The 23,957-nt window shown below is 41.0% G+C and overlaps 1 protein-coding gene across 1 annotated transcript in view; it reads left to right on the top strand.

The window, feature by feature from the left end:
• Positions 1-7,632: 7,632 nt before the first annotated feature.
• Positions 7,633-23,957, top strand: part of LOC311047447 (nitric oxide synthase 1-like) — a gene marked incomplete at its 3' end in the record, with an annotated part of 16,470 nt that continues 145 nt past the window's right edge. The window contains exons 1-23 of the mRNA XM_084060175.1: positions 7,633-7,673; positions 7,993-8,155; positions 9,629-9,720; positions 10,677-10,818; positions 10,911-11,050; positions 11,685-11,859; positions 12,904-13,005; positions 13,967-14,161; positions 14,313-14,401; positions 15,628-15,772; positions 16,774-16,878; positions 17,300-17,358; positions 17,456-17,563; positions 17,936-18,110; positions 18,251-18,386; positions 18,511-18,589; positions 18,773-18,966; positions 19,179-19,348; positions 19,942-20,152; positions 21,940-22,027; positions 22,217-22,335; positions 22,627-22,775; positions 23,168-23,362. Of these exons, the coding sequence (XP_083916301.1) occupies positions 9,665-9,720; positions 10,677-10,818; positions 10,911-11,050; positions 11,685-11,859; positions 12,904-13,005; positions 13,967-14,161; positions 14,313-14,401; positions 15,628-15,772; positions 16,774-16,878; positions 17,300-17,358; positions 17,456-17,563; positions 17,936-18,110; positions 18,251-18,386; positions 18,511-18,589; positions 18,773-18,966; positions 19,179-19,348; positions 19,942-20,152; positions 21,940-22,027; positions 22,217-22,335; positions 22,627-22,775; positions 23,168-23,362 (2,832 nt within the window). The 5' untranslated portion in view covers positions 7,633-7,673; positions 7,993-8,155; positions 9,629-9,664. The remainder of the gene's footprint in view (positions 7,674-7,992; positions 8,156-9,628; positions 9,721-10,676; positions 10,819-10,910; positions 11,051-11,684; positions 11,860-12,903; positions 13,006-13,966; positions 14,162-14,312; positions 14,402-15,627; positions 15,773-16,773; positions 16,879-17,299; positions 17,359-17,455; positions 17,564-17,935; positions 18,111-18,250; positions 18,387-18,510; positions 18,590-18,772; positions 18,967-19,178; positions 19,349-19,941; positions 20,153-21,939; positions 22,028-22,216; positions 22,336-22,626; positions 22,776-23,167; positions 23,363-23,957) is intronic.

Raw genomic sequence — 23,957 nt, 5'->3', positions numbered from 1 at the left:
CGTGTCTACATTCATAATGCCAAGTCACTTGCAGAGAGGCTTATTGAGATAAACTTCAGAACTCTCCTCAAAGAGCTTCCTTGTGGACAAGACTACTTTTTCACGGGTAGTGGGCGACTGTCAAGACGTGCCCAGACGGAAGCTGAGGGCAGTGGGACTGACAGACGCACATATCCCCGTGAAGCCCGAAGCCCCCGGGGACGGGGGCATTGGCAGTGGAGAGACTATCAGGAGGAGGAGAACAGTGATAGATCTACACATCCTCGTGACGCACCAAGCCCCAGGGGACGGGGGAATCATGACGCACGGGATGCACGGAGCCCCCAGGGACGAGGGGGGTCCTGGAGCCCCCGGGGACGAGGGGGGCCCTGGCAGAGAAGAAACAATCCGGCGTCATGATCGGTAAATGCCCACCCCGCACAACTTGAAAATTGCACATTAGTGCATTGGAATGTAAAGGGTTGGACAACTTGGAATTGTGAGCTTAGAAAAGTAATACTACTAAATATTAACCCTGACATTATCTCTCTAAATGAGACTCATTTGACAGGTCAGCAGGTAATAGAACTTAAAGGGTACACTTGGTTTGGGCAAAATCGAAAAATGCATATGAGAGCTGTAAAAGGTTCAGGGGGAGTTGGTATTTTGATAAAGAACACATTATTTGAAGGTTATGAAGTTAGAGTAATTGATAATACAGTGGAGGGAATATTGGGAATACGTTTTAAGAATAGGTCTTCAATTAATTGTTTTGTTATTTTTACTTGTTATTTGCCACCTGAGGGATCTTCAAGAACAATTGCCTCTCATTTATTTTTCAATCATTTATTGGCTCAGATATATAGTCTGTCTGATGTGGATGAAATGTATTTACGTGGGGACTATAATGGACGTATTGGTAATGTTAATGATTACATACCAGAGGTTGATAATGTACCTCCCAGAAATAATTTAGATACTTCAGTAAATAAATATGGAGATGTTTTAATTGAATTTTTGAGAGATGCAAAATGCTGTGTGTTGAATGGGAGAATGCCAGGTACTGATAATTTCACCTCAGTCTCCACCAGAGGGAGAGCTGTGGTAGATTACATTATTGTCCCCCATGAAGGATTACATAATTGTAATATGTTTATTGTTTGGACCCCAAATGAGTTATTGGAGAGTTTAGGATTAGAGGCTATTTCTTTATTGGGAGACAGATGTAAAATGCCTGATCACTCTATAGTGATATCATTTCAGATGAGATTTAATTTTAATAAAGACGTGCAAGTACCCGAGAGTCAGACAACAACTTTAAGATCCCAAATAAGAAGATTCCCTAAACTGTTTTTGTCTACTAATGCTTGTAATATTAATTTATTGGGGCTTACTGATCAGCTGAAGTTAAACACAAATGACCAAGTTCATATGGACGTTTGGTATGATAACTTTTGTGAGTGTTTATACACAGAATTGGATAAATGTGTTAAAATCAATACTCAAAAAGGGTCAAGAAGAATATGTAAACCATATTGGAATCAGGATTTACAAAGGCTATGGGACCATTTAAGAGTAGTATAAAATAATTTCTTAAAGTGTAAAAATAAAGATTTGAGAGGGGATTTGAGAAAGGAATTTAAAAAGTGTCAAGGTGAATTTGATAAAAGGTTACGTGCAGTGAAGCATAAATTCAACAGAGGAATGTCATTGCATATTGAACAACTACAAACTCATAACCCCCAGAAATTTTGGAATGAAATTAATAAATTGGGTCCCCGTAAAAAGAAAGAGATTCCTATGGTTGTAACATTGGAAAATGGGGAATGTTGCTCTGATGTAGGAATAGTGCTACAAAAATGGGAGAAGGATTTTACAGATTTTTTTTCTGGGTGTAATCACTCTTTATTTGATGATTCTTTCTTGAAAGAAGTTAGCGGCCGAAAGAGAATAATGGAAAGTGAAATGAGTTCAGATACTTATAATTGTAATTTCTATTTAAATGTTAATGTCACTATTGAGGAAGTAAAGAGAGTGGTAGAAAAAAGTAAATCAAGAAAAGCTACTGGAATTGATGAGATTTCATATGAGGTACTGAAATCACCCGAGTTGTTACCAATTTTGTTTCAATTGTTTCAAACCTGTTTCGATAGTGGTATTGTTCCTTCCCAGTGGTATAAAACAATTATAAAGCCTATTCCAAAGTCCTCCAAGAGTGACCCCAAACTACCGCTTAGTTATCGAGGCATTAGTCTTATTAGTAATGTTTATAAATTATATTCTTCACTTTTAAATAATAGACTTACAGATCATTTTGAAAGGTCTGGCCTACTGGTTGATGAACAGAACGGTTTCCGTAAAGCAAGATCTTGTGTTGACCATATCTACTCAGTTACAGTACCACTATTGTACGAGCAAGGCTTCAAGAAAACAAATCAACATATGCGTGTTTTATTGATTTTCAGAAGGCCTTTGATTGGGTAAACAGAGAGCTTCTTGAATACAGTTTAATAACATCAGGTGTAAATGGGAAATTCTATGCTGCCATTAAGGCTCTTTATCGAGCACCTATTGCTTGTGTTCAAGTGAATAATTTTAGAACAGGATGGTTTCCTACACACTTTGGTGTGAAACAATGAGATGTTTTATCACCAACACTGTTCTCCATGTACGTTAATGATTTGGCTCTTAAGATCAGAAACTCCAAATTGGGGGTTACAGTAGCTGATATGACTGTAGGTATACTTTTGTATGCCGATGACATAATTCTACTAGCAGATTGCTAAAAGGATCTGCAAAATATGTTGCAAATATGTAAGTTGCAACACAATTCAAAATAGAGCTATACGTTCATTTCTTGGAGTTCATAAGCTTATGCCAATTTTGGCTATTAGCGGAGATATGGGATGGACGCCAGTAAATATCAGACATAAAGGTGAGATGTTGAGACTTTGGAATAGGCTTGTTAAAATGTCTGACGACAGAATAACGAAAAAGATTTTTAATTGGGACATTTCTAATGGTTACCCATGGGTCACTGAAGTAAAATCTTTATTTTTTATAAATAATTCTTTGTTCATTTATTTAAACAGATTATCTTGTAATGTCAATGACATGCAGAATTACATGTTTCTCAAATATAAAGACAGTTCGTCGATTGACTTATGGTGCAAACCAAAATTAAGAACATATCGTCTCATTAAGAAGGATTATAGTCCTGAACCATATGTCATGCAGAATGTATCTAAGAGTCAAAGGTCGTTGTGTGCACAGTTACATTCTGGGACCTTACCATTAGCTTTAGAAACAGGTAGATTCATTGGTATGCCTGAGGAGGACAGAATTTGTTTACTCTGTGACTTGGAGGAAATTGAAAGTGAGATACATTTTTTGTATTGTCCTCTCTATGATGAGATAAGACAACAATTATTTTCTAAAATGACATCTATTTGTGTTAACTTTTTCTGGTCGGATGATTATGAAAAACTTGAATTGTGTTTTAGTAAAGGTATTTTCCTTTTGGCAGCTTTTATAAGTAAGGCTTGGGAAAAAAGACAGAGTGTTCTTTATGTTTGAAAAGAAGAAACAAAAACGTTGTTATAGTGTAATCCTATGTAATGTAGTGATTTATATATTTTTACATGTTGTGTCCTGTAAGTCCATGTGGGCTGGGCTCCTTTTGGTGTATGACACAGAAATAAAGAATCTAATATGCAACTCCAGCAGCCCCAGGCTGTGCATTTCTCCCACCATATCAGAGATTATGGCAGGACAGTCGATTTTAAGAACACACTGTAAAACAGTCATTCAGTTATTTGACCCACACTGTTGTAAATATGACTAATGTATAAGACGTTTATGATCCAAATTATTGCCAGGAAAACATAGAAATAATGTTAAAGACCTGATGGAGAGGTTTTAAACTGGTTACGTTTTCTGACAGTAGCAGAAATGAAGCAACAGAAAAGCTATAATCTGACATGGTGTTGAACAGAATAATCCATTATTATGATGTAACGGTGGCGTTTGTATCAGCATGTTACCTGCACATGTGGCCTTCTAGCGCCTTCCTGTATCTTATTTTCAGAATGTTTCAGGATATTTAGCTATAATAAGTACAAATATATGCAATTCTAAGAAATACAGCTGTGACTACACTGTTGAAACCAGGCGACTTTGTACACGTCACATGAGAGTGTTGAGAGAGTTGATTGATTCGATCAGATAAGGACAGTAGCCACTGTTAGAGAACAGTGCTGGAGCCTGAGTTGCATCATTTAAGACAGTACCAAGTCACATGATTAATCAACAGAAGGTTTCACCCACATGGGTATACCAAACCCATATAAATAGAGAGGATGCTCACTAGTCAGTACAAAGTGTCCTAAAGGCATCAGTGTTACTAGTTGACAGGGTGTTATTGCTGCGTTCGCCATTTTCCATTGCGAGCTCCGAGAGACTGACGGTAAGAATTGACAGTGTTTACACAACGATGAATGTATGTGTTTCTGATATGTTTTACAGTGTTGTGTGTATATTTCATGTCAGTAATTTGTTGTTGAGTTGTTGTTTATGTTTCCTTTCCTAGGTTTGAGTTGTGTCCGCTAACTCTGTTGCTCCAATACCCTTTACAAGGGGAGATCTAATTAGTTGCATTACTTGTGCGACTGGCTAGATAAATTGTACAGTTTCAAACCTGTCAGATCATTCTACTGAAACCACACTCTTCTAAGGCCAGCTGTCACAGTAAGTTTCTTCATGCTGTTCAGACTGATATGCATTCATGAAACTTTATTTGTGTGAACTGAGCACTGAATGTTACCCATGCTCTTTTTCAGCACTGTCCTGCTTTTTGTTTATTAACTTTGTCTCACTATTTAGATGCTAGGCCTACAAGCTCATAATGCGACGCATTGTGAGCTTGTAGATCTGCTATTTTCAAAAGATTTTTATACATTTGAAAACTTGTGAAATGGGACATTCTGCATAAGGAGTACTTTCTACTGTTGGTACTTTAAGTACATTTTGATACCAATACTTTAGTAGTTTTAAGAAAATGTTTAATTCCGGACTATTACTTGTTACAGAGTATTTCTACATGCAGTATTGATACTTTTACTTTTTTGCCAGTGGAACTAGAGAAGTAACACCTTGGTTAAGCCTCTGAATATTGCCTACTCTTTACTGTAATCGGCTCCTGAATAAATTCAATGAGCAATTATTTTAGATTTCTTGACCACCTTTGGAGTTACATCATGACAAGGTAACTACACAACCAAAACCTCTACCAAAGTGGTCTTGCCCTTTAAGATTGATCCAGGCCCTATTCTGGACACTGTGGTACAGATGTCGAGACAAAAATAAAGGCCCACAGGGGGCATCAAATAGATCATGACAATATTCCTCATCGGTCTCCAATACATCTTCATGACCTGGTATTATCACCCCTTCTGAAAGCAGTCTGAGTGACGCCTTATTTAGTTGTGCGCCGGTGTCCTGCACCAAAAATAGCCAACCTTCAAGCTCCCAACAAATGCACTGGGACACGTTGTGAGCTTGTAGATCTGCCATTTCCGGTGAGGGACATGATGCGCAACTGAGCATTAATCAGGCTTTGACTCGCATGCCCTTTTTAGCTGATGATAAATCAGCACTTTGTAAACAAATAATCCTGTAAAGGCAATTTCCTCCAAAACTAATACTCTTCTCCCCCTCCTCTTCCTACAGAGCCATATCCCTGGGGACGCACAATCTCCGCACTTACATACACACGTCAGAGCACACACCGGCACCATGCATAAGTCGGAGCCTACAGTCTGTCGGCTGCAACCCAACATCATCTCGGTGCGCCTGTTCAAGAGGAAAGTGGGCGGCCTGGGCTTCCTGCTCAAACAGAGGGTGTCCAAGCCGCCCATCGTCGTGTCGGACCTGATCCGTGGCGGTGTAGCCGAGGAATGTGGCCTGGTGCAGGTGGGAGACATCGTCCTGGCCGTCAACAACAAGCCCCTGGTGGACCTGTCCTACGAGCGGGCGCTGGAGACCCTGAAGAACGTATCGACCGAGAGCCACGCCGTGTTGATCCTGATGAGGGATGCGGGTGGCCGCGGGGTGCTGGTCAACGGGGTGGAGGACAACAATGAGCTGCTGAGGAGCCTGTGTTTGACTTTCAGGGACCTTGGTGTGGGAAACGACACGCCTCCCCCGCAGGTGTTGGATAATGATGCCGGCGCAGGTGAGGAACCAAAGAAGGAACCCACGCCAACAGAGCACACCGATCCTCCTGCTGAGAACGACATGGTAGGAAACTAAATGATAAACTTTCTGTTTCTGGCAAGTAACTCTGGTTGAGAAGGCCATTTTATCACCTCAACAAGGGACTATTGTGCCTTGAGCTGCCTGGAGAAGTGCAGAATGTTCAGTCAGTCCTATCAGTCCTCGAGTTCTCTGACACCTTTGATGATCCATTCAGGATCAGAGAACAGGCTACCGTGCCAGACAGTTCCCGTTCCCGTCTCCTTCTCCCTACTGTTTCATTGTCGCTGAATAAGACTCAAGGAGACAGACAGACAAACCATCTGTTATAGTTTATTATTTTTTATGGCACTTTTTTATTTCTATGAAACCCTATGAACTCATATTTAAATGTACCTTCCATTTCCCTTTCTGTCACACTTTTCCCTTTTACTTGTGTGGTTATTGTCCACATATGGTTGCCTGAGTATTATGGCCCCTCTTTATGACACAATGGTCTTTGATCATATCTGCAAGCATAGTGGTTTGTAAAATTACTTTTAATCCACATGACACTGATTTTAATCTTGCTTCTATTTAATGCACTTTGTTTCCTCTTTGTTTCTTTTATAACCCCCCCCCCCCCCCATTACTGCATATTGAGAGCCTGCACAAACCCTATTTCACCCACTTTTACCAGTAAATATTATGTTACAATAAAGTTTGAGTTAGATGAGTAGATAAGGCCTCTACAATCCCCTTGTTGGAGCGACTCACTGTCACATGTCTCTGTTCCTCCCCGCAGCTTCCAGGTCACGGTCCAGAAATCAAAGGCCCAAAGTTCCTGATGGTCAAGAACTTGGAAACTGGCAACGTGTACAATGATAACCTCCACCAGAAGTGCACCGAGGTGAGATTATGCTACAAACTACAAAGCAACATTGTTACCGGGTGCATATCTTTCTATAGGTTGGGTGGCCTACCCATTCTGCATAATGAATACTTTTTACTTTTGGCACATATTTTGATGCCAAAACGTTTGTACTTTCACTCAAGTGAATTTTGATTAAAAGTACAAAACCTTTACTTATTAATTTTTTACAATGTTGTATTGATATTTTCACTTTTAAGTACTTTTTCCACCACTGCTCTCTATAAAAGAAAGAATAGTCATTGTGTGTATTGTGTGTAATGTATTTCTCTATGAAAGACAGAATAGGCACCTCTGTAATCTATGAAAGAAGGAATAGTCATCATGTGTAATGTGATGTCTATGAAAGAAGGAATAGTCATCATGTGTAATGTGATGTCTCTCTCCAGATGCCTGTATGCGCCAAGGAGGTGTGTTGGGGTTCAAAGATGATGCCCCAACGGCAAAGTTACTGTCTCCGCATGCGAACCCAAGACGAGGTGATCCCGCTGGCCACTGACTTCATAAACGAATACTTCACCTCCATTAAAAGGCAAGCACACAGCTTCATAGACCAATCTACCTCTCCATTAGCCCATTAAGACCTGAAGCCGATTCTACAAATGTTTTCTAATCCCAACAGTATTCTGAAAAAACGTATGTTTCTATATCAGTGGCGCTCAAATTTTTTCATGTCAAGGACCCCCACAATTATATGTATTTGGCCGCCGACCCCCATCTCAAAATATTTGTTCCAGGGACCCCCAGAAGCAAAGATTTGAGTTCAAAAGGTTCGCTTTGATTTTCTATCACTTTGAATGACTTGTAACTGATTTTCTATGACTTCCATGGTGTGACTGTGCTGGGTTCAGGGCTGGCTCCAAGCCCCATGTGGAAAGACTGGAGGAGGTGATCAAGGAGATTGGGGATACGGGAACCTACCAACTGAAGAGCACTGAGCTCATTTATGGTGCCAAGCAAGCCTGGAGAAATTCTGCCCGCTGCATCGGGAGGATTCAGTGGTCCAAATTACAGGTGGGGCTACTGGTAACAGGCAGTGGTGTAAAGTAACTAGTCAATTTACTCAAGTATTGTACTTAAGTACAATTTTGAGGTACTTTTACTTTAATGGAGTATTTAAAATTACATCTCAGAGGCAAATATTGTACTTTTACTCCACTACAATTATTTGTAGACTTTAATTACTAGTAACTTTGCAGATATAAATGATTACATTATGAAACATACATTAACCACTTTAGCCTTATTTTATACCTAGGCTATTTGAAAATAGCTGATCTACAAGCTCACAACGTGTCGCATCGCGACACGTTGTGAGCTTGTAGATATGCTATTTTCAAAAGTTTAGTACTTTAACTTTTGGTACTTTAAGTACATTTTGATACCAATACTTTTGTACTTTAACTCAAGAACATTCTGAATTCCGGATTTGTACTTCTAACGTAGTACTTCTACATTGCAGGATTGATACTTTTACTTAAGTAAAAAACTATGAGTACTTTTTCCACCACTGGTAACAGGAAGAGTGGGCACTAAGGAAGAGTGTTTTGTCCAAAATGTTGAAACATTAAATATTTGGACAATATTTTTTACTTAATGTAAAGTATTCATGATTAGAATATGCTTAAACATTCGACAACTAAGGTCTAATATTTCTACAATTGCTACACATTGCTGCAAAACCTGTATATCCAGTCATTTTGGGCCATAAACAAGAAGTTGAATGATAAAATTAAGTCTGATAATGATGTACCGTGCATGTGTCACATCAAGTATATTTTACATTACTTCAGACCATTTTTCAAATATTGTATTATTTTGGACAAAATAGCCAATTTTACATCGAGGTGCCCACTCTTTTTGTTTCCAGGCTACTACACAAACTACAGTAGCCTACAATTCAACTGTGCGCTCCATCTGTGCTTGGTTGGTTGGTTGGTTGTAGTCATTCTAGAGATATTGGTCAAAAGCTACCGTACTGCGATCAACCATAGATTTAGAACAGTATAGAATGGCCATTTCAAATAGCATGTGCTCTGCTTCTGTGTCAAAAATCCAGAGGAGGTAACCAATCGTGCCTCTGTGGCACGTTTTTTTGTGTTACGGTGGATTGAATGGTATCTATAACAATAAGCGTTATCGGGTCCCCCAGCAATTAGGTGGCTGTGAACGTGGAAGTAGGGCACTTATAGATACTTATAGAGTATAGATACTCTGTATCTATTAAATCACTGTTATTTTTTGTGAAGCTGACTAAAGATTTCATGAATTCATAACGCTCTTTCCTTAAAATTAACTCGATGCTATAGTAGACTTTAGACTAGTGTTGTACACATCACATGGCTGATGACCCAACACAGTCACACATAAAAGTAAAATAAAAAGTTGAACCAATTCAGTTCATACCCAATGATATATTTCTGCTGTGTTTTAACCAGATTTGAGCTGCTCCAGAGTTTGTGCTTCATCATGACATTTGTTTTTCAGGTGTTTGACGCTAGGGACTGCACAACTCCTCATGAAATGTCCAACTACATCTGCAATCACGTCAAATATGCCACCAATAAAGGAAACATTAGGTGGGAATCCTTTAGTAATGCTTTATACATCTCCCTTTTTCCCATCTGTCATTCCATGTATAGTATCTCATCAACTCCTCTCTGTCACTACCCTCTCTCAACCCACTGTCCATCTGTCAGCGTGTGCACCGTCTCTTAGCGCTTTCTCTGACACTGTGTATTGCCTCTCCCATGTGTCAGTCTCTTTGTGTACTAACCATTGTTCGCTGGCTTGGCAACACACCCCGCTAGCGAGCAGTCACGCTTGGCACACCCGCAGACAGTGTTGGCTCGCCCACCGGTGACACCTCACATTTACACTACTGGCTGACAGGGTCATTACTGCACGTGATATCCCTGATATCTACAGTATGTTGATGGGGGCTACTGTGCTGTAGCTAGCACGTCTGTCACTACTTTTGCCAGGTTTGATTCGGTCAGTAGCATAGTATGTGAAAGTTGAAAAGATGTTTTGCAAAAACATTCTAAAGCTTAGAGCTTTGACAGCCATACTTGGTTCTGCCATAGATCTTTTTAATTTTTTACCGTAAGGGTCCGTTTGGCACACTCTCCTTTGCACACTGTCAGAGTTAAATTAACATTTTACAGTGTCTCGAGTCGAGCTAAGAGATTTCTAGAAGTTGTTTGGTGCTGCATGTCACCACTGCCCTCACACCAGCTGTTCTTTGTTTTTTTACGATCTGCAATGCCATCAAACACGCTCAGATATGGTATGTCGGTTATCTATTTGCTCTGGTCCATAGCGCTAAGGAGAACGCTATGGACCAGAGCTACAGAGCTATTATTATCTCCGCCAGGCCGAAAGGCATGGCGAGAGAGTATGTTTTATTTTCTTTGCAATGTGAAAATCCCTAGCTAGCAAAAATCTAATCTACAGTAGTATATCATGTTCAGATATCAACATGCTAATGTGTGTGTGTGTGTGTGTGTGTGTGTGTGTGTGTGTGTGTGTGCAGGTCAGCTATTACCATATTTCCTCAGAGGACAGATGGTCTACATGACTTCCGGGTATGGAACGGTCAGCTAGTAAAGTACGCAGGCTACAAGTTGCCTGATGGAAAGATCATTGGAGATCCTGCCAGTGTAGAGTTCACTGAGGTAGGAATGATGGGTAGTTGCAGTGAAGTTGCAATAAAACATATTTTTGATCAATGTCGTCCGATCACTTCCCTTTTGGTCTCTGTCCTTAGCTCTGCATCCAGCAGGGATGGAAGCCCCCAATGGGGAAATTTGACGTCCTGCCCCTCCTTCTGCAAGCCAACGGGCAAGATCCGGAGATGTATGAGATCCCTCCAGAGGACATCCTGGAGGTGGACATCATACACCCCAGGTGAGTTTAAAGAATGTTCAAACATGTGCTTCACTCTTAAGCCATTAAGACCTTGAACACATCTGTATCATTTTAAGATTTCTTTGGCTATTCAAAAATAGCAGATATACTGTACAAGCTCTATGAGCTTGTAAATCTGCTATTTTGGCTTTTTTTTTTTTCACTAGTCCTCATTATGCAGTGTCCTGACACTCAATAAACATGCACTGAATGAGCATCAGGACACTGCATAATGAGGATTAGTGGAACAAAAACTTTGGAGCTAGTAAAATAGGCGATTTTCGTTGTTACGCATTTATCTTAGTGTGTGTAAAAGGCCTGGCAGCAGCGTTTTGTATCAGTTGCAGTCTTTGTATAATTGCACTTGCTGATAAGTGAATAAAGTGCATTACAATAGTAAAATCTGGAGGAGCTAAAAGCATGGATGCCCTATTCTAGGTTTGCAGGGTAAGAAATGTATATTGTATATTCACTGAAGGAACACTCATAGATTGAACTTAATGCCTTTCACTGTTTTTTATCTCTGGGCCTGGGAATTTGTGAGACAACACTGTATTGTATTGGATTGAGTTGCATGTCACAAAACCCTTTATTCAGGTACAGTATGTTGAATAAACGTTGTTTCCTTGCCCAGGTTTGAGTGGTTTAAGGAGCTGGCCCTGAAATGGTTCGTTCTACCAGCAGTGTCCAACATGATGCTGGATGTTGGGGGAATTCAGTTCACTGCCTGCCCCTTCAGCGGCTGGTACATGGGATCAGAGATTGGTGCGAGGGACTTCTGTGACAGCTCACGTTATAATATTTTGGAGGTAATGTTTGTGTATAACAATCATTCTCAAACTGTTTTGGCTTCAGCACCTCCTTTCCCTGATTTCTACTGTAAATCCAAATGCCCCCCTTTACCCATCTACAACATTTTGCTTAGCAAAACTGCAATAGAAAACCACAGCTACAGTAGCACATGATGCTATGAATTAATAATAACCCTCTTTTGAAGAATATAACAGTACAACTAAGAAATTAATTGATTGAGTTGCAATTAGTGCCAGTAAGCCATGTAAGACCAAGGTACTCTTCATTTTCAAAGCCAATGTGTTCGACGTGCCGTGGATGGTATTTTTATGATTTTAACAACTCCACACATGAATGCCTTACACTAATCTAAATTTAGGACCCCCTCTAAAATGAGATGCTTCATCTCAAGGGGCTATCCTCTCAATAAATTCTGACCAAATCATATGCATTCTTATTATTCAAATCTTAAAAATACAAATATTTTTACATCTTATTAACGAGTACAGAAGAGTAAAATTATTTGGTTTTGGTTCCTCAACATTGTTACAGCAATAGCAACAATTAAAGAAATACAGTAATAAAGAATAGCAACAATAGTAATCAAAATAGCAAAGTATATTAGTCAGGGCACATGAGTCATAGCACACTAGACTACAGCATGTTAGCTAGGACACGCATTACAGTGTGCTCACATACTGTAAAGGATTTTAGAGCAATGCAGCATGACTTTGTGTTGGAGGCAATTTATTTTCATAACTGTGGCCAGTTCTGCTGTGAAAACAGCAGTACTGGCAAGAGTCAGGAGACCCAACACATTTGCATGTTGCATAGCCATAATTGCAAGGGGGAAATCTTTTATCTGGAGTTTGATGCTTTTCCTATTATTCTAATCACACCTAACACCTTCACCTCAAGTAGTGACAGATTCTACAAAGGCCTTAATGCAAACTATGATGGCCATCTCGCAACCCTCAGAATACTACAGAACATCATACTGTGTCATTGTCATATTACGTCTGCAATGAAATAATGCTGTCCTTACATTCCTTGCCATGTAGGAAGTAGGTATGAGGATGGGCTTGGACATCAGGAAGATCTCTTCCCTATGGAAGGACACAGCGCTGGTGGAGATCAACATTGCTGTTCTCTACAGTTTCCAGGTGGGCTCCTCTTCATTCAACTGATGAGATTTGAATGCGGTATTTGTAGCATTTATAGTGTAAACACAGGTGTCAGTATTATATTTGATCTTGTCATTCAGGCTCTGCTACTGTACATATTACTCCCTGCTCAACATAATTAGAAGACAGCCATTTCAGAGCACGGAGATAAAGCCCCCACCCCCGTTACAGTTATATAACCCACAGAGGAGGCACGTAACCCACTCCAGTGTCTCTGCCTGAACTTTGCTCACCGGCTACACATCATTTATGTCTTTGGTCAACATAACATTGCCTGATTCCCGTGGTGCAACACAGTACAAATACAGTTCAGAGGCGAATTCCAGCTAGTGGAGAACAATTTATAAATTCACAAGTTGACAAGTGTCAGCAGCACATACACATGCTCTCAGAATATAGAATACATTAGCCTCATAGCATAATTGCCTATGTCACTTTTTGGTCAAATTGACATTTTTGCCGAGCGCTACTCTCCTATCGCTGCTGCATCATTGTGACTTATTGCCTATGTCCTAAGCCAATCAGAACGCTTGTTACATTCCAAAATGACTTAAGCAGAAAGTGCTTTTAAGTAAACTTTTTTACTTGGGCTAAATTAGTTTTTGAGTTTAACAAGAATTCTGATCTGTCTGAGAACATTGGCAATAAGGCAGAATGAATCAGCAGTGGTAGGAGAGTAGAGTTAGGCAGATATAAATAAAGGCAGTAAACATGACTTAGGCAAGATGTGTTTTTACTCATGATTGCCTAAGTCACCTAGATGACTTAGGCAGAAAGTGATTTTTTATTTGTTCCCTGAAAACGGAAAATGGAAAATGCTATGAGGCTAACGATACGTAACATTGGCAGATGTAATAATCTCTTCTGATGAATCATTCAGCTGAGAGCTCTCTGACAGTCAACAATCATACATGACATCCCTGCTGCCCTCTGTCTCCAGATATCCAAAGTGACGATAGTAGACCACCACACAGCTGCGGAGACCTTCATGAAACACATGGACAATGAGCACAAGCTCCGGGGAGGCTGTCCTGCAGACTGGGTGTGGGTCGTGCCCCCCATGTCGGGGAGCATCACACCAGTGTTCGGCCAGGAGATGCTAAACTATCACCTTACTCCCTCCTTCGAGTACCAGGTGAGGGAATGCAAACAGACAGTATAGTCATGAGGGATGGATGATTTGTCATGCTACAGTACATGTACAGGGTGTTTTTTTCGTGTGCAGTACTAGATACCTAGTTAAGCTTCACACCAGTGTCTCTGTGCCTTCTCCTTATCTGAAACAGACAGATGCCTGGAAAGACTATGTGTGGAAGGCAGCGAACAACGGAACACCCACCAAAAAGAAAGCCATTGGATTTAAGAAACTGGCCAAGTAAGAATGCACTCTTTTGATAAGCCACGGCAAAAATATAAAAGTGTATTTATATCGGATGCAAAGTTTGATTTGTGTTTATTTACTTGCATGGTTTACATGATGTGAATACCAAGCCATTTCATTCCGTCATCAACCATGACCGAAATAACAAACTTTGGGCTCACCTGCACAAGTGCTGAAATCTTTGCCACTGAGCACACATTCTGTTCTGATTCTGATTCTGATTCACACCTATTTATTCAGTGGAGAATTCAACTTTATGTCAACTGATTCACTGAATCAGTTGACATTTTTGAAAGAAATCTTGAGACCCACCTTTTTAGTATTGCTCTTACCTATAGAGCGTGCCAAAAAAACTGAAGGGGGCGTCAACAAGTGTCATTTGGTAGCGGCGGACATCTTTGGGGGGTATAAACAGGTTGACTTAACATTGCGCCCCCCCCCCCCAAGTATGTCTGTAGCTACTGTGCCATCCATCCGCTACATTTGACTTGATCTGCAGTGTCTGCTGAAATGAATCACATGACCGGGAGAAGCATCTGTGTCATTTTTAGATTTGACCTAAAAAGCATCATTTTACACTTTGGCTATTAAAAAATAGCAGATATACAAGCTCATAGAGCAATACCGAGTGCCACGCTATGAGCTTGTAGATCTGCTATTTTTGAGAAATCGTGAAAATGTGTGCAAATCTTTGAATATATATTTTTTAAAGCGAACATTTGTAACTCAAATCTTTGCTTCTGGGGGTCCCTTGAACAAAATATTTTAAAACGATTGAGAACCACTGACATAGTAACATTAGTTTTTTCAAAAAAACTGTTAGAATTTAGAAGACATTTGTAGAATCGGCTTCAGGTCTCAATGGGTTAAAGCCATGAAGCCAGACTTTTGCCAAGGCTTTTGCCATGACCGGGGCGGTTGTGTTCGCTCTCACATTTCTAGTTCTTCAATGATGCAGTTTCTCATCAGTTTTTTCCCCTCACATTCATTCACTACAGGGGAGTTTTTCTTTGCTCGCTCATGCTGTAATTGTGGGGTTCATGTAAATTAAAGAGTATGGTTTAGGCCTGCTCTTTGTAAAGCGTCATCATGAGAGCTTTCGTTGTGATTTGGTGCTATATAAATAAAATTGACTTGACTTTAATCTATTTCTATACTTTTTTCCATCTATCATTCTATACTCCCCCTTCCTCTCTGTCTCTCTCTCCCCTTCTCTGCAGGGCTGTGCAGTTCGCAAACAGGTTATTTGGTAAAGCAATGGCCAAGAGAGTCAAGGCCTCCATATTGTATGCCACTGAGACGGGCAAGTCCCAAGACTACGCCAAAACCCTCTGTCAAATCTTCAATCACGCTTTTGACGCAAAGGTACCATTAGAATACTCATGAGAGATGGGTAATGTCTACCTGTATTTGTGCTGTTGTCTGATGGGAAGGGGAGCAGTTGGATCTCGGTCTGGGCCCAGCCCCAGGGCCCAGCCCTGGTCCTGAATCCGACATGGCCCAGCAAGTAGAATGAATAAAGGGCAGAGAGGAAGCAAATAAGGCTTTTGTCACATTTTCTTCTGCTCACATGCATGAAAGTGCGGCGCGTCTGAATTGAGATTCATCCAGCCAGGCATTGAGCTGTAGTTTAAGATGAGATCTGAAAGCACCCCTGGCGGTGTAAATGACTTTGGACGAAGAATAATAACATGAGTAGCTCTCTCAATCATGTAGTGTTTTGGCTCCAGGACATTTTGCTTCATTTTCCTTGTTCCCAATGTGATCAATCATGCAACAAGCGATTGTGTTGCATGCATGAGTGTGTACGCGTGTGTGTGGTTCTGGTTCAGGGACAGATGAGAATGCCTGGGGCCATTCCTGCTTGTCATGTAGATGAGGATAGTTGTCTCTTCACACTGATTGTGTGGCACACTGACATTATAGTGCTGAGTGCTAATTAATTATATGGAAGCAGCGAGTACATTATCAACTTGTTGCCTGGGCAGAGTGTTCATTACAGCATTGTGCGGTGGTCTTCAACGAAGACGCTCTGCAACAAAGTGTTGCAGATTCAACTTTTTCATAGATTTCATAGATAGCTTCATAGACTTGTTTGACAGCACTGTCAATGTGTAGCGTTGTGTTTGATTCATGTTAATTTGTATTTTCAGACAGTCAACCATTTAAACCCTCAATACTTAGAAAACTTGTACTTTGTCAGCTTTTCCCCCCTACACCAAACCTAGCCTTTGCAGAAAATAGCCGTTTTGTTGATTATCATATTATATTCATGTGTTATCTTTGAGGGACCCTACAACCCTTTTTTCTGCAATTACATTTTTTCAAATATGTAAAGAGCTTTTTTCTTCTTCTGTTGTCTGCAGGTAATGTCCATGGAAGAATATGACATGGTGCACCTGGAGCATGAGACATTGGTGTTAGTGGTGACCAGTACCTTTGGCAACGGAGATCCACCAGAAAATGGAGAGGTGTGTGTGTGTGTGTGTGTGTGTGTGTGTGTGTGTGTGTGTGTGTGTGTGTGCCTGCGTGCGTGCGTAAATTTGCAGTGGTGGACAATAGCAACGTATATTTACTTGAGTACTGTAGGCCTACTTACAGTAAGTTTTTTTTATTTTTTACATGAGTATTTGTATTTTGGATACATCACTGTAGCCTATTTCAAAGACAAATATTGTACTTTTGACTCAATTCTAATTCTAGGAAGGATAACATCTAGCATAACATTTGACTGTACGACCTGCACTGTTAACAAGCATGTTAATAAAGCTTTGTCCACCACTGAATATTTGCATGCATGTTTAACAAACCACACCAACATACCTCAGGATTCATACAACACATTGATTATGCATATGTATCAAAAACAACCTGTCGTTTGCATCTTTGTAGAAATTTGGAGCTGGCTTGATGGAGCTGAGCTGCCCAACACTTGACACAGAAGAAGTGAAGTGAGTTGAACTGTGTGGGCAGTAGTTGGTATGTGGAGTTTCAAGCTTTCAGTTCAGTTTCCAACCTCTTGTTTCTGTGTTTCCACCTGTCTTCTAGGTCCTACAAGGTGCGTTTCAACAGTGTCTCCTCCCACTCGGACCCTCGAAAGTCCTCCAGTGACGAGGCAGGTATGTTCGGAAGTACCGGACCCTTCGCCAATGTCAGGTAATCAAAACAGAAATCATGCATGGACCTCAATAGGTCATAGGTTGACTCATAGGTTTGGTATATTTGTAGTGCACACCGCATCGCACCACTCTCAGAGTGTGATTCCATGTCCTACATTTCTCTAGGACATGGAATTATCTCAGAAAAAAACACACCTCTAACCCACAATCCCAATTTTAACCATTTAATGACCCTAAAACAGTTCTGTTGGAATTAAAACCTTCTTCAACATTCAAACTGTGTAAATATGGAAAAAAAACGAAAATCACAAAAAAAATAAAAGATTGCACTGTTTAAAAAGGGCCGACTTGAGGGCCATTTCTCTAGCCCCAGTCACCACTGATCTTCAGTCTTTCTTCCTCTTTGTAGGTACTCAGTGTTTGGCCTTGGCTCTAGGGCCTATCCACACTTCTGTGCCTTTGCCCACACTGTTGACACTCTGTTTGAAGAACTGGGGGGCGAGCGCATCCTAAAAATGGGAGAGGGGGACGAGCTGTCTGGCCAGGAGGAGTCCTTCAGAACCTGGGCCAAGAACGTTTTTAAGGTCGGTGCCTTACACACAGTCGCCCTTTGGGCTTCAGGTCTTTATGCTGATTACGGTCGTGGGGAAGTTCTGTGTTTTTACACATATTTTTTTACAGTGCACTCATCTTTTCCATGGCTTACTTTTGTTGCATGTCAAAGGCGGCCTGTGAGGTGTTCTGTGTCGGAGACGTGAACATGGACCAAGCAAACAACTCCTTGATCGTCAATGACCGCAGCTGGAAGAAGAGCAAGTACCGCCTGACCTACGTCAAAGAGGCCCCGGTCCTCACGGAAGGTACTCACTGGCCCAGTGATGACAAAACCACTATACACCATTGATTACTCGATTTTCAGGCAAAGAAATCTTGAGGTTAGAATACAAGGCTTAATGTGATAACTGTGAATGTGACTGCCAACAGCATTGTACGCAATTCACAAGAAGAAGGTGTACGGCGCCAAGATGGTGGAATCTCTAAATTTGCAAAGTCCTAAATCTGAGTAAGTTTATGGTTTCATGGGACTGGGATTTAAACATTTTCATGATGTGAAAACAAAAGAAGAAATTTAGTTGGTTACGCTAAACAGCAAATTGTGAAACATTATTTATCAAATAGCGCATTATAGCAATCTGGAAGGGACTGAAAATGGTGTGTCACTATTCACCCCTCTACTCTTTCACAGTCGTACCACTGCGTTTATTCGGCTCAACACAAATAACCACGAGGGCCTGAAATACCTGCCCGGTGACCATGTGGGCGTCTTCGCTAGCAACCAAGTGGACCTGGTGACAGCTCTCATAAAGAAGCTGGAGGATGGTCCACCCGCTGATCAAATCTTCCAATTGGAGTTCGTGGAGGAGAGGAACACTGCCTCGGGTGGGTAATGTGTCTGTTTGGCAGTGGTGTAAAGTAACTAAGTAGGCTACATGTGCTACTTAAGTACAGATTTTCTTTTTCAGTTCCATTGTCAGAGTCACAGACTTGTAACGGTCAATTTAGAACCCCTAAAGGAACCCAGAGAGTCCCTGGAATCCACTTTGAGAACCACTGGTGTAATAAACTACCTTCATGTTCTTCTGTCACTACAGGTACGATCAGTAACTGGTCACCGGAAAGTCGTATCCCTGCCTGCACCATATTCCAAGCCTTCAAGGACTTCCTGGACATCACCTCCCCGCCCAGCCCTGTGCTGCTGCAGCAGTTTGCTAACCTGGCAACCGATGAGAAACAAAAGGAGAAACTAGAGCTCCTCAGTAAGGTAATTCATTTAGCATTCAGCTCAATCATTAGCGCTCCTTCTCCGTGCTCTCTCGTGGGCCATGCTCTTGTGTTGAACTTGCTGCAAGTTTTGAAAATAGGCAAATTGTTTGGTTTAGCTTTTTTTGTGAGGAAAAAGTTGTTTATTCTGTTGTATTCTGCTGGCAATTTGTTCAACAATTTGTTCAACATTACTACACTACAATTATTTGAAAACTTCAGTTACTAGTTGCTTTTAAGATTTTGATAAAACATACATTAACCACTTTAGCCCTATTTTATACCTGGGCTATTTGAAAATAGCCGATATACAAGCACACAACGCGTCGCATCGCGACACGTTGTGAGCTTGTATTTTCAAATATTTTAGTACTTTTACTTTTGGTACTTTAAGTACATTTTGATGCCAATACTTTTGTACTTTTACTCAAGTAAATTTAGAATTCTGGACTTTTACTTAACACGTAACAAAGTATTTTCTATATTGCAGTATTGGTACTTTTACTTAAGTAAAGAAGTTGAGTACTTTTTCCACCACTACCTGTGAGACCAAGTGACACCTCTGCAATCCCCCTTCCTCCTTGACCCCCCCAGGGCCTGCAGGAGTATGAGCAGTGGAAGTGGTACAACAACTCCACGTTGGTGGAGGTGCTGGAGGAGTTCCCGTCCATTCAGATGCCAACCACCCTGCTGCTCACTCAGCTGCCTCTGCTGCAGCCTCGCTACTACTCCATCAGCTCCTCACTGGACGCGCATCCCAATGAGGTCCACCTCACCGTGGCCGTGGTCTCCTACCGAACCCGAGGTACTATACCGTACGCACTGCCTCAATGCTGGAGCTATAGGGCTGTCGACGATCGTGACGTTTTACTGGACGATGAATTGTCATACAAATACACAGATGTAACATCATGCAACCCACAGAATCATACATTTAACTTAGATGGCACACCACTGGAGGAGGCTGGGGAGGTGGAGGGAGTTTTATAACAGCTGACAGCTGCAGGAACGCTCGATTTCTGTTTGGCTTTGTAAACAAAAATTGCACAGGCCAGATATGACAAATAACTTCAATATTCAAAGAAATGACTGACAATGATCGATACTAATAATCAAAATAAATAATGTAGGCCTACTATGCAAAATAGCCGATCTACAAGCTGTAGTGAGCTTGTAGATCTGCTATTTCCACTATTTTTGAAAATATTGGAAAGAGTATGAACTTTTTCAACTTGAAACGATTATGACGATTTTGCAAAAAATAGCGATTAGGCGATTATGTAATAATTATGACAGGCTTACCTGGGGCTCCGTGATCCATTCAAGAGTCACTCGAATACAAGCACTCTCCTCCTTCTGATTTAAAGTGCTACTTAGGTAAAATTCCTTTTACTGTGACTGATTGACAGGGGATGCTAGGTGTTCCCATTAAAGAAGTTTGCTTGCTCTCTTGCTCTTTTTCAAGGCCTTGAGGAGCAATTAATTCTGTTTGTCTGGCCTCCCTGTCAGGTTCCTACAGGGAGGCCTCAAATGGCTGTATTCTTGACATTCCATTAGCAAGACAATTAAGCTCGAGCACGGCCGATGGCATAGAGCAGAGTTTTTAAAATATAATTTAAATTTAAATCATGAGTGATTGATTATTATGATTTTTTTGCTGGCAGACAGGGTACCTCGTACCCGCACAGTGGTTCTTTTGATGTCACTGCTTGAAAGTCGCCACTGATGACTGAAAAAGTCAATTGAGTCAGCCTGTCTGAGGAAATATTCTGGTGGTTCAGAGGACTTATAGGCTTGAAAGTTATTTTGGCAACACCAGTCTAATCCATAGGGCCAACATGAGACCTGAAATTGGAACTACAGTATCTGGGGAATATCTATTGACTGTGTTTTGCCAGCAGGATTTGGTCCAATATATATTATATATATATATTTGTTTTTATCTCCAAAACACTGTGCTGTATGTACATACCACTTTGTTCTAAATGGTGTTTTCTATGCTGGCTCTCTCTCAAATGTTTACGTTAGCACATACAGTACGGTTTGACAAGGCTTTCACATCTACAGCATACATCTAATAGGTTGTACTTAAAAGCTTCCAAGCCCTTAGACTACCAAGCAGTGAGCAAACATCACCAGCTGCAACTCACTGCAACTAAAATTTGTCTTCATTTCCCCCTCTTTCCTCTTATTAGATATGCGTGCATGCCCATGAGTGTGCACTGATGACTATAAGTAGTTGATTTACAGTTATTTCCTCTATAGCGCAGATACATTGAACATTGCATTGTGGGTAGTCTACCTGTGTTCCAGGGTGTCCCCAGCAAAATTGGTTTAACCAGTTTAACCCGCATCGGCTATTTGAAAATAGCCCATCTACAAGCTCACAACGTGTGTGACGCGTTGTGAACTTGTAGATCTGCTATTTTCAAAACAATCTTGAGAAAATGTGGACATGTACCTATATTTCTGGTCCATGACCAAATATATCATTTCGTAAGCATGTCAAAAAGTTTGAGAACCACTCATTTAAAGGGTGCAAATGGGAGGAGTCAGGAAGTCTAAATATCCCGTTTGATAACTGTCATTCAGATGGAGAGGGTCCCGAACACCATGGAGTGTGTTCATCCTGGCTCAACAGAATAAAGAAGGACGAGATGGTGCCGTGTTTCGTCAGAGGGTAAACTTGTTTCTCTTAAGAATATATCCAACAATATATTTTGTGCTGTATTGTGTGGTTTGTCATTATGTGATTAATTAATTTCCTATTTCAGTCAGTTCTGTTAATTAAACCGATTAATTTTATTCATTAGCATCATCAATAATTGAAGGTTTATTTGGTTAAAGTCAGTTATGTTGATTCTTCTAGGGCGACGTCGTTCCATCTTCCCAAGGAGAACAAGTCCCCCTGCTTCCTGATTGGGCCAGGAACAGGCATCGCTCCCTTCAGAAGCTTCTGGCAACAGAAACTCTTTGAGCGCGAAATGGGTTGGTCTGATGCACTTTCAGAGACTAGTCCTACCTATTGTCACCTCACAGAGAGGTTCATGTGAAATCCACATCGTAAAATGATTTTAACACTATGCATGATGTGGTTGATTAAAATCATACCCGAGATGAAGTGCAAAGTGCTGCTACAGTGTGCATAATTGTGTAACAATAGTATTCTGATTAAATCTGAGGCACAATCTCAGGCCATAGTTAAACAAGACACTGTAAGTTAACTCATTGTTGCTGTACCATTCAGCAAAGTAAAGTCAAGGTATGTCCCCTCCCCAGGGATTGAGACGAGTCCCCTGTATCTGGTGTTTGGCTGCCGCCAGTCTGAGACGGACCACATCTACAAGGACGAGACCGTTGATGCCTTGAACAAGAAGGTGTTCAAGGGACTCTATACAGCCTACTCAAGAGAGCCCAGCATGCCAAAGGTACCACAACAAATTCAACGGATGATTGCGTTTGTCACAGATCTTTAGAATACTCTAAATGCTACAGAACATACTCGTATGAACAGGACACAGCATCCCCACATACAGTAGATATGAGTTAGTCAAGTGTTGATATTCCTTATCTTTTTCCATTTAATGGCCTCATCTCTTTTTAACTGTGTGGTGCCAGGTGCCAAAGACAAAATGCAGATGTTCAGCTCAAAAGTGAACAGCTCCACGCAAGGCTCAATTTCACTTCACTGTGTTTGATTCTCACTCTTTGTCCCCCACTCCCCCTCATCTTTCTTGCCTTGTCTGTCATCTCCTCTCCTTTCTCTTTGCTCACGCTTAATGCCCATGCACTCTGTCTCGCTCACTGTTACCTCCGTCAGAAATATGTCCAGGACGTGCTGCGCGAGCAGCTGTCAGAGAGGATGTACCACTGCCTGAGGGACGAGGGGGGACACATCTACGTGTGCGGGGACGTGACCATGGCGGATGACGTCCTGAAGACGATCCAGCAGATCATCAAGGTGCAGGGTAACATAAGCCTGGAGGACGCCAGCTTCTTCATGAACAAACTCAGAGTAAGGCTTGAATTACTCGATTGCACAATGATGTATCATGTAGGCATGAAAGATGTCCACCATATGCTGGCTGCCGTCACTGTCAACACATTATCACCCACTGGCTTCTCTACGTCAATGAGGGAAGAGAATGGGGGGTCCACACTTAACCAAGCACTTAGCCAAGCACTTCAATACACTACCGGCTTGTCAATTTGGTACATTGGTACTTTTTTTTGTTTTTGTGGAAGGAAAGAGTTAGAGGAAAGGGCAGAAGTTCTATATTCACACTGAACACACAAATATGATTGTAAGCTATTTGTGCACTGCTGACATTATTATAGTGCATGACATCATATGTCTGTATCCGTGCGGATATTTTAAGGTGAAAGGAAGAATAAATAAGAAGAATAAATACAAACATCTGAGGTTATGAACATTTATTTGTATTTTTTACAGTCAAAGCAAGTCAGAATCATAATATACAATGGTAGTCTGAAACAATTGAATTGTAATTTGAAAACGAATGTGTTTTTTTACCTAGTTCTTACCTAGTTTTACCTAGTTCAAAGCAACCATGTCATTCACCTTTCCTCCCTCTCTGCACCTCCACCTC

Source organism: Gymnoscopelus microlampas (assembly GCF_963454915.1).
Source record: "Gymnoscopelus microlampas genome assembly, chromosome: 6".
NCBI lineage: Eukaryota > Metazoa > Chordata > Actinopteri > Myctophiformes > Myctophidae > Gymnoscopelus > Gymnoscopelus microlampas.
The sequence above is the reverse complement of the archived record's forward strand: the minus strand, read 5'-3'. Positions and strand labels throughout refer to the sequence as shown.